The following is a 17,404-nucleotide window of genomic DNA, read 5'->3' on the forward strand; positions in this document are numbered from 1 at the left end:
AAAAAAAAATGATAATTATAATAAAAGAATAAAAATTTTATATTAACTAAAGTATATAGGTAGTGGGCTATATAATAGATATACACTGCTGAATGATTAACAAAAATCGAAATTACAAAAATATTGAATGTTCCTATATTCCAATACGTGTCATCAAATATCTTATTATATAATAAAACAAGAAAATAAAACGCTATTCTGGAAAAATTACTTAGCGTGCTCGGATTTTCAAAATTGTTTTTTTCAACAAAAGTAATCGGTCACTAGACTCCGGAAAAATTATTAAAGTCGGAAAATTTGTGCCGCGAGCGTTTTAAAACTTCGACCATTTTTGAGAAAAACGCTTGCTGACGTCAGCATCTTACAACTTAAGAGTCTTACACACAAGGCGTTTTACACGCGACGATTTATCGCTTTATATAAAACACTCGCATTTAAATTGAATCATACATACTATGACAAAAATACCCTTTCGGACGCGACCGATCGCTAAAATTAAACAATACAAATCGCATTTTATCAATGACACGAGCTATTAAACGCCGCAATTTTCAGGCACGTGAGGGCTCATTAAATTTATATTACGTATTATTTTGGATTTTATTTTCATGTCATTTGACACGGAAAATTTAATTAATATCATATATTTGGAAAAGTCAATTATACATAATATAAATATATGTATAATTGACTTTTCATATGTTAATAAAATTAATACGATTATACATGTATTAGTTTGATACATTTCAATTTATATAATTATTGTATACTTTAAAATTGAACATTAACAGGGAAGAATATTAATCATAAAAATTAAATTTCGTCAAACATTTTTTTTGAAATTTTTTATCTTAACTTTTTGTGGGAAGTATTTATATATATAAAAAAACCCAGCACAGTGGGGTCATGGTATAGTTGGGTTCAGTTTAGATTTGATCTGACAGTGATTAAAATCACTATTATAAAAACGATTATGCAAATCTGTAGATAGTGTTTAATTTTAAAAAATTAGTGGATTATTCCAAAAGCAACGCGATCTCCTATTTCCTTATTTATTTACTCATTACAAGTTTTATGATTTATAAGTGTAATATATGAATAAATATTTATTATAGCAAATTAAATATAATATGAAATTGATATTTAATCATTTTATATTGTAATTTTTACGGAGAAATTATAAAAAATTATAAAGTAGTTATTACTTCTATGGCAAACGTATATAAAAATCATTATGCAATACTATATCTGCCATTAGAATTTCGCATATGGCCAAAAAAATAACAAAATCCTTCTAATAAATAAAACAAATATTTATGTTTGATTATTAGGTAACGTATGAATAATCAATATATATATTTTAATTTAAAATAAGGTCTACTATTTATACGTATTTTTAAGTTTTAAACCATTCTATATTAAGGGAAATGGTCCGATTTAAAAAAAAAAGTTTGTTGAGTAAAAGAAGTATATAAATACTAATAAAAAACTTATAATAAAAAAATTACCGATTTTTAAATTTGTAGTTTTTTTGGAGATTTCTCCCATTTACGGGGAACGAGGTAAATTTTTTCAATTTTTGAGGGTAATATCTTCGATTAGATATGATTTGAGATCTTTTGACGTATCGTTAAAAGAAATCGGTTCGGTGATAGCTGAGAAAAAGTGGCAACAGCCACAAAAGAAAATTAAAATGTTTTTTACATCCTTATGAATATCTATTATTTTAAATTAGGACCATCCTAGTTTTTTTTTAATTATACTTACAATACACAATGTTTTTATAACAAAGCTGTTTTAGCAAATATTAACGTAGTTTTAACATATTATTTTGATTTCGACATAGGCGATCCTAGAGATAATTGTTAGGTGGGTGTGGATTGAATTTTGCCAACTGTTAGTGATAAATTTGCCGACTAAATTGTTTCAATTAATCAAAGTCCACATTATAAACGAATATTTAATATTTTTTTAAATACTTTTAAACTTCTCATGATATTCTATAAGATATAATTTCTGATAGAAAATATAATATAATAATACTTTTATGTAATTTTTTAGGTTAGGTTGGGTTTGTTCTTCAGATATTACCGTATATTTATACGGTAATACAAGTAAAAATCTTCGGAAAAACTCCTCAAAGTTAAAAAATTAATTTGAAATTAACCTTCTCGAGGTCTTTTTTAAATTTCGGGGGTAAACCCAATGTTTACGACACTTGTTTTTTGTATTTTTTTGTACAACGATGATACATGGTGCACACAACACATGCAACTTCTATATCATCTAATGTCTTCATTGTAACTCATTGAATACTTTAAAAAATAATAAAAATAATCAGAGCAAATGTTGCTAGCAGTAGGAATTTCGAAACTGTTGTGATTATACTGTAGCTTTTGGCGTGCTAATTTTTTTATAAAGACGCATCAAAACGCTTGCAGTGAGCACATGTCCGTTTAAAATCTCCGCGTTTTTGAAAACACGTACGCGTGCGAATAAACGTCTAGTGTGTAAGCCTTTTTAATGTTTGAAATTTTCACGAGACCCGCTCAATGACATTTCTGAGATATCGTAAAATCATTAATTCAATCTGTTCATTTTTCTCAGTTTTACGAGCTTTTTTACTACGCTCATAGTTTTAATATGGGCATTAACTCATTTTTGCGCATTTGTTTATTGTGACACTTAATTTGTAAAATATACATTTTTATGACAATTTAATTTTCTATTCAATTCATTACAAATATATGTTATTATTGTCATATATGGACTGAATGTATTAGTTATAATTTTTTTTTGATTATCATTTTGATGTTTAGCTAAAAAATTCTATAGAATGTTCAACAAAGTAATAAAAATTAAATACCCTCCTAAAATAATTTCTTAATACGCCCAAGAGATATGCCTCACTAAAAAAGCGTCAACCTTATACCCAATACCTTTTACTATACTCTTTTTGAATTTTTCTTACTTTTATAATTAAATTTTTATAATATTTTTTTTACACTGATTCTGATGTAATATTTTTCCTGGGAAACACTTATTGTAGCCGGCGTAGTCGGGTACTCCTATTGGAATCAGTGGCCTACTTATGAGGATGACCCAAAGAGGCTCTTAGGCTCGTAGGGCCGCAGGTCTGTTTTAGATGACAAGAATAACTATAAATAGTAACAGTTTGGGTATTCAATTTCTTAATTAGATGTTTATTTATTAAATAAACTAGTTAATTATGTCCAGTTATTTTTATAAATAACTTATATTTTTATTGAAAATTTAGTTAATTGTTATTATTTTTAATCTTTTAAAAATATGTTGTAAATAATGTCTTATATTTTTATAGATTTTATATAAGTCATAATAATCACACGTAAAAAATCTCAATATGTATATTATATAATTTGTATAGAAATCATTTACATAAGACTGTGGTTAGATTTTTAAAATAAATAAATGCATTTTTAAATTATTTGTGGCACTATATTTAGACACAATATTTACTATAAACATCTTGTCTTTAGGCAATATAAAAATGGAAGCCATTGTAAATTAATTAATTAAAATACATTAAGTGATTCAAAAATGGTATAATATTATTAATTTGCATTTCTGTATATTGATATGTGTATATGCCTCACCATAAGTCTATATTTAAAAATGGTAATAATTAACAATAGTAGCTCAAAAGTTGTTATCGCCTAGTATTTTTTCTCAATTAAATTATATTTTAATTTAAAAGATAATGAAATATTTATTTTGTTATTTAAAAATAAAGTTGACTTCTTAATAAGGAATAATGGATGAATTAAAAAATTAGATATTGAGTGGCTAGCGTTAAAAGAATAATGTTGCATAATAAAAAGGAAAAAATAAAATCTTTGCAAATAAGTAATGACAATATACAATTTACATTATAAAACAAATTTTAATAGTTTCATTTTACTCGTTGTACGGCAAATAATGAAACATACAGAGAAGTTTATTATTCGATTGATCTTTAAGAGAGTCATTTATATCATTCTCACTTTTATTATGATCATCTTTTAACTCTTTTGAGTTAATTTCTGTAATAATCTTCCAATAATAATTATAATCATCTTCCACGTCTTGCACATCTTCATAAAATCCTATTTCAATTTTATTATTATCATTCGTACTAGCATTGTATATTACAGAATGTGTTTCAGACCTACAAATACTATCTGAAATAAATAAAATAAGGATTAAAAAAGTACACAAAATATAGATAATTGCTTAAATGAACATGATGGTAGAAATTTTGAAATGAAATATTTCTAAACTATTAAAAATATGATGAATCTTTAGAAAAAATTAGGTGTGAAAATTATTTCACACAATTTGAAGAGAGAAATTTATATTTTCAGATGCCAAACTACTTTGTTTCAATTATCTTATTTTTAAATGTTTTCTTGTGTCCTATATTATGAGCATAGCGTTGATATAGGAGGGACTCAACAATTTTTTGTTTAATATATTGCAGATATTGCAGATATTGCATATGAATAATATAAAGAATAAAAAGAGAACTGTTTTTACACTTACCTAAAACTTTAGAAGTAATAAAATTATTAATTTTAATATTATTATAAAACCACATTGAATTACATTTGTCTTTAATTAAATTAATATGGTTACTCCATTTTTGCAAATCGTTCATATAGATACCAACTTTTTGGATTATTTTTTCTAATTGATTTTTAATTTTATCAACATTATTTTCATTAATATTTTCATTGGTTAGAACTATATTAGTTGTAAAGTATAATTTGTTTTTGATAAAGAAATTCGAAAGTACTTCAATTAATTTATTATTATATTCAATATCAATTTCGGATAACTTTTTATTATTAGTGTAATTGTTTAAGGCTTTAATAAATCCATTTAAGATCTTGTATTTCAGAAATGACTTATTATGATTGAACAGACCGAGAGTATCGAATTTTTTTATATATTTTATTATTATGTGACCCATGCCAATTAAATTATTTTTTATCCAAGATGTCACACTATTTGAATTTTCTGAAGATGCAACATTAATTAAGGTTAAGAAGTTGCGAATAAGAATAGCTATTGGTCGAAACGAAGCTATAATTACCATTTTGATATATTTTATAACGTCTAAAGAATAAAAATTATATTTCATATACTCAAATACATCTTGTATAGTTAAACTAGTACGGTTAGAGAATGGCAATTTAAGTGGTGTAAATCGAAGTAAATTTAATTCTATATGTTGACTATTATCTATTTTTATAGTATTATTTTTGTTGTAAATAATCTGTGGAGTCATTAAATCGTAAAACAGAATATTTTTCGGATGGAAAATTTCGTATGAATTCCTGTCTTCTGATAAATTAAACTTCGTCAGTACGCTATCCTTAAGATCATTATTTATGTTGATTAGATTAGTAATAGCATATTCATTTTCACTGATAGGAGGTTTGCAACTAACCATATAATCATCAATTGGTATATTACAACAATATTTATTAAGTTGCATTTCTAGTTTTTCTTTAACTGTAAAATGTATAATTTTATAGCCTTTTAATAATTTTTCAGCATCATTTTTTCCCCCGTTATCGTTTTGAGCAATCATATTTAAAGTTTCAGAAACATTATTGAAGTACATATTTATCGTGATCAAAATTAAAGGACACATAGTTCTATGTTTGTTTATCAAGTCATCCAAAAATATCATAATTACTTTACCGTGTGTTTGTAGTGCCTTGCCATAGGTCATAATATTTTCGATTGTAATATAATCTTTTTTTTTTTCGAATTCTAATAAAAATCTTTCATTATGGTTAAAAAAATTTAGAAAATAACAAACATAGGAGCACTGTAAATTTATTTGTTGATAACTTAAGCTTGTTATTAAGTACAATATAAAAATAAAAAGTAAAAAGTTTTTCATTTTGCCACTTATTTATATTAAGTTGAATCCTTTATAAGTATAACTTAAAAAGAAATTCAATACTAAAAAAAATGTTGAATATTATTTATAAGATTTTTTTTTTAATGTAATTGATTAATTAATCATTAGAAAAATATAGTTATTATTAATATGTATAAGTATACGTATTTAGCATACAATATGTTTAACTTAACTGTTTACTCAACTGACGGAATTATTATATATATATACTAAAAGTTAAATTGAAATACTGAAATCGTATTTTTAACTCTGTCAATAACTAGTGTTTTCAGAACTCTAGTTATCCAAGTAGATATTTTCAAAACATGATAATATTAATATTTTTTTCTTAATATAATAATTATTATTGCTGTTTAATATATTTATGTATGTATAAATATTTTTCAACCGTTAGATTGGTTAACGCCAATTAATTTTAGCTGAGAAGACATTTTGATGAAAACAGAGTAGTAAATATAATAATAATTAATAAAGAAATAGCGTTTTTATTATAGAATNCGTGTGTTTGTAGTGCCTTGCCATAGGTCATAATATTTTCGATTGTAATATAATCTTTTTTTTTTTCGAATTCTAATAAAAATTTTTCATTATGGTTAAAAAAATTTAGAAAATAACAAACATACGAGCACTGTAAATTTCTTTTTTGATAACTTAAGCTTGTTATTAAGTACAATATAAAAATAAAAAGTAAAAAGTTTTTCATTTTGCCACTTATTTATATTAAGTTGAATCCTTTATAAGTATAACTTAAAAAGAAATTCAATACTAAAAAAAATGTTGAATATTATTTATAAGAATTTTTTTTTAATGTAATTGATTAATTAATCATTAGAAAAATATAGTTATTATTAATATGTATAAGTATACGTATTTAGCATACAATATGTTGAACTTAACTGTTTACTCAACTGACGGAATTATTATATATATATACTAAAAGTTAAATTGAAATACTGAAATCGTATTTTTAACTCTGTCAATAACTAGTGTTTTCAGAACTCTAGTTATCCAAGTAGATATTTTCAAAACATGATAATATTAATATTTTTTTCTTAATATAATAATTATTATTGCTGTTTAATATATTTATGTATGTATAAATATTTTTCAACCGTTAGATTGGTTAACGCCAATCAATTTTAGCTGAGAAGACATTTTGATGAAAACAGAGTAGTAAATATAATAATAATAATTAATAAAGCAATAGCGTTTTTATTACACAACGAAACAATAATCTTAATTACACAGTTAAGTAAATTAATAAAAGATATCTTCCGTTCCTTAGTAAAGGTCGACGTGTCAGATCAAAAAACGATAATTGAAATATCAGTCTGTGTCATTTTTTCTTGTCCAGCGCCCGAGCAACCGGTTCATACCGCCCGTTGGTCACCGTGCAAAGCGCACTCTGTCGGACGCGAAGAGGGAGCGCCGCGATCGCCATCCGTCGGTAACACTGGAAATGCGATGCGACCGCGACAATTTTTTTACTATTTTTGTATTTTAATTTATTTTAAAATACTTTACAAGGTGAGTACACTGAATTTCATAAATATTACATAAATCTAATTGACATAAACTATGAAGTTAAACTTATTTAAATTTGTTTGCTTCTCTTGAATTGAGAAGAATAACTTTGAAATTTGAACTATGTTAAATATGTCATTTTCTTTATGTTTAACATATTAATAATCAAAATCAGTTTTAATTTTAAACAATTTTTTTTTGTTCTTAATTATTTTTTAATATGTAAATACTTATTTTTTAATAATAAGTAATAATAATAAAAAATAATTTGGATTGTGCAAATAAATATTATTTCGCAATTTTCGTGACGGTGTTGATGTGACACCATTTACGATAGCCTCCAGTGAATTATAATGGTCAGTCTGTTTTGATTTACAGTTTTTAGTTTTTAAAAAGAGTTATTTATATGACACTTCGACCTCCTTTAAAAAATTAGTATAGAGTCGATACTTTTAGGTTCTTTGGCGTATAATTGAGCAGTAGTGGTCCAGTAAAAACTGTATACACAAGGCAACAGAGATAAAAACATAATAAAAGCAATACAATGCTAAAAATTAGAAAAATGCCTCAGGAGTTCCCAAGTATCACTTTGCCAACTTTCTCACTAGTTGCACTATTGTTAACTGAATTTTTTATTGAATGATTTATAATACAAGTATTCAAATTTATATGATAAAAACAAAAATTAATTATATATAGTTTTAAATTTAAATGTACTTACGATACAGTTGAAAATATAGTTTAAAATATTGAGTTAATAATACCAAACATCTTTAAAATGTTAGAAAAAAACCAAAAAGATAGTGTTAAATCTGTCTGAATATTTATACCATGGAACTTAATGTATATAATGTATTATATCTACTTGACTTTATTGATAGTATTCAATGACATTCAAATAGCTGTTATAAGTTATAACTCAAACTATTCAATATCTACTCTACTGATAGGAACTTAATCTGTATCAGAATTAGTGATTAACACTTTGGAATAAGTTAATTACTGTGGAATGATCAAATTATTATTGAAACCTTTTATTATGAAATGTGTACTATTTAAATAATTTTTTTTTCTACTTGTTGAATATTTTATCAAAGTCTTCAAATAGAATAATCGAAAATTTTCTTAAGTATGTGAATAGTCATTGAATAACTATCGAGTACTTCGATAGTTATTGTTCGATATTTTCAATCTGATTCAATAAGAGTTTTAGTGTAATACTTGAATTGTTGTCTGAGAATGATAACTGTTAGGTAGTCTGTTAGTGATTTGTAGATTTAAGGAAAGTTTTAAAGTTAAAATATTCGTTTAAAAATTACGATCAGAAAACTTTACAGATATTTTAAAAGATTTTTTTTTTAAATAGTTGGTTTAAAAGGTGTTATTATGGATATTGAAATTTTTTTGGAAAACTTTTTATTTAATTATCGATGGGTGTTTGTATGTTTATTTGTATTGCCATGCACAATTTTGGGTAAGGCATGGTCAATATGGGAAACATTTGGCGGAGCTCGTTACGATAGAGGACATCACAACGATAACGTTAAAAAAATTCAGCAACACGTTTGTAGGATGAACACGAATCAAAATATAATTGATAATTTTTAAAAACAATGAATATTATTTAGATCAAACGAAGAAATGAAAAGGCACCTAACCTTATGATGTGTACTTCCAGACCCAGCTGGAAGTGTTTATCCTTGGACAATATGCTTTACAAAAAATATATGTACAATATTGACGTCCATTTGAACAACGTACTCTCAATTGATGTAAAAAATGAAGTAAGCTTTGCATGATTTTTTATTTTTATATATTATTATAATTGATCTTTGGTCATTTAGAATGACTGCGCTTTAAAGAGCTCTGTAAACTTAGTCGATAACTTAAACAAAGATTCCTTAAAAAAAAAAAAAACATTAAGAAACCTGCAAAATTGTTTCGCACAAGGCCCCCCGATTTATAGCACCGGTCCTAGACATAATATGGTTTAGTCACTTTTAGAATGGGAAATTCTTAACTTATTTTTATAAACAAGTTGTACAGGTTGTTCCGAATTATAAAATATGGATGGGGCAAAAGAAATACGATATAAAATTACTTTACAGGACACCCTTTTTCAAATTTTTTTTTATTTAATTAAAGTTTTCATGCTGATGAAAAATATGTAAAAAAAAAATTGAGCAGTAATTAGTAAAAAAGTTACAGCAACTTAAAGTTAAAGTCAACTAATGAAAAATATGAATTTTTAAATAAATTATTATAAATATTGAGCTTTGTTTTGACAGTTTTTTTGTAACCATTACAGTATTATATTATTATATGTGATATAATTTTAACAAAATGAATTGTTAGTAACAAATTTATTACTAATAAAATTAATATTGTTTTTAAATAATATTTTAATTTGATGACGTATTTAGACAGTTCAAGTAGAACCTGGCATTACTTTTGGTCGTTTAGTTCCAGAATTAATCCGTTTTGGATGGAAATTGCCAATAGTTGCTGATCTAAGAGATTTAACTATAGGTAGTAATAAATTGCCACGTAAAAAAACATTTTTATTAACAAATTTCTTCATAGGCGGTATTATTATGGGAACTGGATTGGAAACATCATCCCACAAATATGGATTTTTCCATAATGTGTGTACTCGTTATGAAATTGTAACTGGCAATGGAGACTTGATGACCTGTTCGAAAGTAATAATGTATTATGTTTTTTGATGTGGTATATATATTACGTACATGGTGTGGCTTGATTTCGTTTTTTTTTATAAGTAAGAAATTCTATATTAAAATGAAGTAAAAGAGTGGGCTAAATGTAATATTATTATTTTTATTGATATAGTGTTATGTAATATAGATATGAAATATCGACAAAAGAGACAATCTTGATTATAATACTTATTTTTTGATAACGTAAAACAATATTTCTTGGTAAGAACGTTTATGCAGTTTAGTGAAAAAAATACTATGTATGCATAAGAAACTTATAAGAAGAGCGTCTTAACATAATTTTTAATAAAGCATAATGTGAATTTAAAACAATATAGATAAAAAATGTTTTAAAAAAATAATTTATATAGCACAAGTTGTCATCGCGAAGGGGGTGTTTAGCCCCCTGGAATTGAAGCATTATCCCGAATGTTATAGTAACGGTTATAAAATTTGATTATAAATAATTTTAATCAATGTTGTTATCTATTATACTTTAATTCATTGAAGATAGGTTCCGTATTTATATTACTGTTGTGTTTATAGAAAAAGATTTTGTAAAAAATGTTATCAGCAATAAAAAAATTATAAATTTAAAAACGCTAATTTTGACATTTTTTCAATTTTTTTTTTGACTTAAAACTGCCATAACGTTTTTTAAAAATGAATGGATCAATACAATTTTTTCATGAGAAATATTATTTATATACCTCTTTCAATCGACATACGTTTTTTTAAAATCGGACCATTTCCCTTTATATAGTGTTCAAAACTAAAAAATGCATATAGAAAGTAGAGAATTTTCAACTTAATTTTTGAAAGTATTCCGGAAATACTGACACTTTTATATATATCTTAAATTAAAGCTTATGTAATACACTTTAATATAAAAAAAAAAAAAATTTGTACTTTATTTTGATTATATGGTGAAAACGGACACTAACGTTAATAAAAAAAATATGATTTTTGTAAACAATTTTTAAATCATTTGATTTTTATTCCATTTAGATTCAATAACTTTAATAAATATGAAGGACTCCATCACTGTAGTCTGCCCTCGTTTGAAGAAATTTCTTATTTATGTTAAAGATTTTTTACTTGCACTTCATGCATTTGCATACTATGCATTTCATTTATTTTTTCGTATATCATTTAACTAACTTTTTTTAACAATTCATATAATGATCACAACTGTTATCTAATTAAAGATATTACCCACAAAAATTGAAAAAATTTCCATTTTATCAATGAAAAATTTACTTAGCTTACATTCTCCACATAGACAATTAAAATGTTCTGAATATTTCAATTGTAGAATATTTTTAAACACCAAAATTACTCAGATATGATTACTATGATTGCTATTTAAGTGATCTACTACAATAAAAATGAAAAAAAAAAATATTAAGCATTTCTGATAATTTACAGTACATAGTAATTATACAATTTCTTGACTGCATATTAATCTAAATAATACTATTTTTATATTTTAATAAAAATTTCTATTTAATAATGTAAATTTCGAACTTGAAGTTGAGCTAAAAGTTATGATAACAAATTCAAATTTTTTTTATTATAAACTTTTAAAAAATCAACTTTAAAACATCAAAAAAATAGGTTAAAAATGATATTTTGCAATGATTATTTTTAAAATATTAAAAATCAAAATGTGTAATAATTTAAAAACAATTTTTTAGTTATTAATAATTTTTTTGTTGTAATAAATCATTTCAAAAGAAATATTAATAATTCTTGGTGTTGAAATAGATGATACAATTGAAATAATCAGTACTATTTTCTTTGTAGTTTTTAATTAATTAGTAATAATATTAAAAATTATTATTGATGATGAAAAACATATAATTGCCGATTTGAAATTAGTATGAAAAATTGATAAATAAAAGTATATTTTAGCTTCGATGCAAAGCTGAGAAGGTATTAAATTTACTATGATGTGTTTTTTTTTTTTGTGTGTCTTTTACCACTTTTTCTCAGCTCTCACCGAACGGATTTCTTTCAAAGATACATCAAAAGATCACAAATCGTATCTAGTCAAAGAAATTACCCTTAAAAATTGAAAAAATTTCCCTCGTTCCCCGTAAATGGGGGAAACCTCCAAAAAAATTACAAATTTTAAATCGCTAAATTTCGAAATTTTTTCAATTTTTTTTACTTAAAATTGTTATAACATTTTGAAATCAAACCAAAACAATATAATTTTTTATATAGATGCATGATATCATTACCTTTCATTTGGTATATTTTTTTTTGATATCTGACCCTTTACCTGCCCACAGGGGGGTATTTAAAATGACCACTTTTTCACAAAATATTAATATTTTCAACTTGACTTTAGAAAATGTTCCGGAAAGTCTGACACTTTTATATATATCTTAAATTAAAGCTAATGTAATATACTTTAATTTGAAAAAAAAAATTTGACCTCTGGACTTGTCTTCACGGTGAAATTGGCTACCGAATGCTATTTTTGTGTGAAAATTCTCGATTTTATTTTTAAAATTTTTAACTTTATAATGCTATAACTTATTAAAATATGTATGGATCAATACAATTTTTTTATGAGAAGTATTTTTTATATAAATCTTTCATTCGATTTACATTTTCTTAATCTGGATATTAATGAAGAACTAGCAGATCATGTAACTTTTGGAATAATCCACTAATTTTTTAAAATTAAACACTATCTAAAGATTTGCATCGAAGCGTTTTTTTTTTTATAGTGATTTTAATCACTGTCAGATATCATTATACTTGATCTAACTATACTACGTCCCCACTGTGTGAGGTTGTTTTTTATTTCAATCACTTTTTTAAATGTAAAATATTCAAATATAATTTTTAAAGAATTGAAGTTACCAGATTCATGTGCTCTTTAATACGTGCCTAGTTATGAACAGTTCAAAATAAGATATTATGGATTAAATACAATGCTTTATTAATTTATAAAATTTTAATGTACTCTTTCTGTAATGAGAGGATTTATAGATTTGTGTGGTGATTTGTATAAATAAACCCTCACCTTATTTTTTCAGATATAATTTGATTATATGTAAAAAAAAAAACCCAGCACAGGGGGGTTGCGGCACAGTGGTGACGTGGTATAAATGGATCAAGTATAATGATATCTGACAGTGATTAAAATCACTTTAAAAAAAAAAAATGCTTCGATGCAAATCTTTAAATAGTGTTTAATTTTAAAATATTGGTGAATTATTCCAAAAGCCACATGATCTGCTAGTTCCTTATTAATAACCTGATTAAGATAAAGTATATCAAATGAAAAAGAGATTATTAAAAAATAATATTTCTCATAAAAAAATTATGTTGATCCATACACTTTTCAATATGTCATAGCATTATAAAGTTAAAAATGTAAAAAATAAAATCGAGAATTTTCACACAATAATAGCATTCGGTAGCTAATTTCACCGTAAAGATAAAATAAAGTCCCAAATTTTTTTTCGCATAATAAAGTAAATTACATTAGCTTTAATTTAAGATATATATAAAAGTGTCAGACTTTCCGGAACACTTTTAAAATTTAAGTTGAAAAAGTTCTATTTTCTACATGCATTTTTTAGATTTGAACCCCCCTCGTATATAGGGAAATGGTCCGATTTAAAAAAACAGTATATCAAATGAAAGATGTATATAAATACTACTCTTCATGAAAAAATTGTACTGATCCATACACATTTCAATATGTCATAGCATAATAAAGTTAAAAATGTAAAATACAAAATCGAAAATTTTCACATAAAAATAGCATTTGGAACCCATTTTCACCGTGAAGACAAAATAAAGTCTAAAATTTTTTTTTTTGCATAATAAAGAACATTACATTAGCTCTAATTTAAGATATATATAAAAGTGTCAAACCTTCCGGAACATTTTCAAAAGTTAAGTTGAAAAAGTAAATTTTTTGTGAAAAAATTGTCATTTTAAATCCCCCCTTGTGGGTTAAATTTATGAAAAAAATATACCAAATGAAAGGTAATGATATTATGCATCTATATAAAAAAGAATTACATTGATATGTTCATTTTTGAAAAAGTTATGGCACATTTAAGTAAAAAAAATTGAAAAAATTTCGAAAATTATCGATTTTTAAATTTGTAATTTTTGTGGGGGATTTCCCAGTTTCCCCCCGCAAACGNTAATTTTTGTGGGGGATTTCCCAGTTTCCCCCCGCAAACGGGGGAACGAGGGAATTTTTTTCAATTTTTGAAGGTAATGTCTTCGACTAGATACAATTTGTGATCTTTTGACGTATCATTGAAAGAAATCGGTTCGGTGAGTGCTGAGAAAAAGTGGTAAAAGACACAAAAAAAAAATAAATAAATAAACACATCTTACTAAAACCAATACCTTCTCAGCTTCACATCGAAGCTAAAAATGTAATATAGAGATTTGAATCCCCAAAGTTTCATTATATAGTCTAAATATAGGATTGGTTTAATCAATTATTGAAAATTCCAAGTTTAACATACAAATCTCCAATATTTCCACGCTTTTTTAAAAACCCAAGACTTTTAAAGATTTTGCATAGCTCTGATGTAAGTCACATTTCTTTGACTACAATACAAAGTGTTTAGCCCCATTCTTAAAACGAAAATACTGGCTACATTATTTATCCAATATTGTTTGCTTACTTGATGATAAGGAACTTATGAGAATAATAAAATTTTCTTTTTAATTTTATAACAAAATAGTTACTAACATATTTGTAATGTTGCAGAATTTATACAAGTTTTTTTTTTAATATATAAATCTTATCAATTAGATGTGTGTGTAGTAGGTGTAGAGTATTTTAATAATTTTGTATATGATAACTTCCACTTGTCAACCGGTCCGATATCTGTCATCATCAGCTGACCGTACACTATGCACTAGAGCTCTGCATGGTTCGAATTTTCAAGGACCGGACCGAACCGTAGTGAAAAACTAAAAAAAAGACCGGACTGAACTGTTATATGAAATTTTAATTGGACCAGACCAGATAGAAATTTTAAATGGACCGAACCGAACCGGACTATAAAATAAAAAAAAATTCCCAGACCGAACCGAACTGGACTATAAGATAAAAAAAACTCTGTCTAGACTAAATTAAAGCAGATACGACAAAAATGTTGTCATAACAATTAAATTTCTTCCATACACTACTTTTCCCATCGTGAAGAAACAAAGTATAATCACCAGAATCACTCAATAATTTTCTTTTAACAGTAATTTTAGAGACGGTAAATGCTGGATTTTTTTCTAAATTTATTGTTGATTGAGTTGTATTTTCTAAGTAAGAAGGAATAATAGAATTATTTGAAAAGTCATCATCAATAGAACTCACCGAAGTTGAGTTCAAGAACACGCGAATTTGTAGACAATTATTCATGATTCTAAAAAAAAAACAAGACTAAAATGTTTTTTATTAACTATAATTATTTTTATTTTGTATGTAATTGAGTTAATGATTTATGATAAATGAATCACTCTGTATAGGATATAAAAAAAATTCAATAACTCAAAAATATCCTTGAGTAAACTAAATTTAAAATTCGTGTTGTACAGAATTTAACATATTTAGTTTATACATACAAAATGATTTCTTAAGTATGCCTCACAAAATAGCTTTGAAATTATTATTGTTAATAATTTTTTTTTTTTACATTAACGATTCATTGTTGAGCAATTTAAACGAAAATTTAATTTTGTACTACCATTTCAAATGTCAAATGGCAACCCCAATTTTTTTCATACCATCAAATTTATTTAATAGAAAAAAATATTGTCTTACATATTGCGTAATTAAATCATGACTGATTGTTAATTATTACAATATATTTGTGTAATAAACCAAAAAGAAAAAGAATAAAAAAGAAAAATTTAAAACTTAAAATGATTAGAATTTAGAATTATAAGATAAGATGAAGGTGATGAAATAGGCGGTAGGTATTGGGGACGAATGGTAATAAAAATTATTAAATAAGATGGTAAAANAATAATAATAAAAATTATTAAATAAGAAGGTAAATGGCGGAGTAACACATGTTTAAATGTGGCAAGATATGTAAGGGTGCAAAGAATATAATAATATGAATAAAGAAGAATTCAGAGGGGTGAATAAACGGAGTTTAAATACATGAGGGTAATGATCAAATAAATAAAAATGCACACAAACGTTGTGACAAAAATAATGAACTGATCTCGGGGTTGAACAATATTGAATAAATGAAGTCAATAGTAGAACATTAATATATGAGCTGGATACCCTCCTAACCCACATGTTGTGGGTTTACCCTGCCATAGGTAGACGGGCGGTGTAAACGGCCGGGGGGATATGGTGAAAGGCATAGTCCTCCCACCCACATGATGTAGGTTTACCCTGCCATAGGTGGACGGACGGTGTAAACGGCCGGGGGGATATGGTGAAAGGTCGATGTTTCTCGTTCCTAGATATCATTTCGTTATACCATGGTATATGTTACCATGGTATATGCATAGTATACCTAGGTAGAAGGAACATCATATAGTATATCTTGATATTATACAGAAAATTAGAGGTATTTTAAAAATTACATAATTTTAGAATTATATGAAAATATTTGAATGCAAAAAAGTGAAAGGTGTAATCAAGCGGCGACGGCGGCTATTAATCCCACGAAACCCAACTTTAGCTATGTGACGTGTATGCTTTTGACCATAGAGAGTTCCCTTCCTTGACTAACGTAGTTATTAAAACAGTAAATCAGCGGTTTACCCCAACATAGAAGGGGAGGTGATGATGAAACTCATCATAAGGTGATCATTATTATGATATTAAAGTAAATAAATAAATATGTACATTATTATACTATTTCATAAGAATTGAGTTATTTTGTAATTAAAGAGAAAATATTTAAAAAATCGATAGTTTAAATTAATTATTATGATATTAAATTACATTATTGCGTTTGTTAATAGATATATTTTTTGTTAATGTGTAAACGTTATTGGATAAGACATATGTATACATATTGAGTATACACATACTCTATTACATATATTTGTATAAAAATATTTAGAAATCGTGACTTTAAATTTAATTATTAGGATATTAAAGTGAAATCACTTAAGTGGTGAACGAAAAGGCTAGTTTACAGAGATATGTGATCTGTAATTTGCCGACCCTCGATGAAAATATGTGATTTTTCCG

At 25.4% G+C, this 17,404-nt stretch overlaps 2 protein-coding genes across 12 annotated transcripts in view; one reads left to right on the plus strand and one right to left on the minus strand.

Annotated features, from left to right (window-relative positions):
- Window positions 1-3,455: 3,455 nt before the first annotated feature.
- The window catches only part of LOC126899239 (uncharacterized protein PF3D7_1223600-like), a 41,570-nt gene continuing 27,621 nt past the window's right edge, over window positions 3,456-17,404 (minus strand). Inside the window, exons 1-3 of one of the 4 annotated variants that reach the window (XM_050673860.1) lie at window positions 4,561-5,970; window positions 4,023-4,199; window positions 3,456-3,642 (exon numbers count right to left, since the gene is read on the minus strand). In XM_050673860.1, coding sequence (XP_050529817.1) covers window positions 3,632-3,642; window positions 4,023-4,199; window positions 4,561-5,932 — 1,560 coding nt within the window. In that variant the 5' untranslated portion in view covers window positions 5,933-5,970 and the 3' untranslated portion in view covers window positions 3,456-3,631. The other 3 variants (XR_007702524.1, XM_050673859.1, XR_007702525.1) reach the window with 3 other exon arrangements.
- The window catches only part of LOC126899242 (delta(24)-sterol reductase-like), a 42,830-nt gene continuing 32,682 nt past the window's right edge, over window positions 7,257-17,404 (plus strand). Inside the window, exons 1-3 of one of the 8 annotated variants that reach the window (XM_050673873.1) lie at window positions 8,593-9,040; window positions 9,106-9,261; window positions 9,901-10,006. In XM_050673873.1, coding sequence (XP_050529830.1) covers window positions 8,864-9,040; window positions 9,106-9,261; window positions 9,901-10,006 — 439 coding nt within the window. In that variant the 5' untranslated portion in view covers window positions 8,593-8,863. Of the gene's footprint in view, window positions 7,481-8,592; window positions 9,045-9,105; window positions 9,262-9,900; window positions 10,007-17,404 lie in introns of those variants that run through there. The other 7 variants (XM_050673877.1, XM_050673871.1, XM_050673868.1 and 4 more) reach the window with 7 other exon arrangements.

This window comes from Daktulosphaira vitifoliae, unplaced genomic scaffold, assembly GCF_025091365.1.
Source record: "Daktulosphaira vitifoliae isolate Bord-2020 unplaced genomic scaffold, ASM2509136v1 Scaffold_2, whole genome shotgun sequence".
Classification (NCBI taxonomy): Eukaryota; Metazoa; Arthropoda; class Insecta; order Hemiptera; family Phylloxeridae; genus Daktulosphaira; species Daktulosphaira vitifoliae.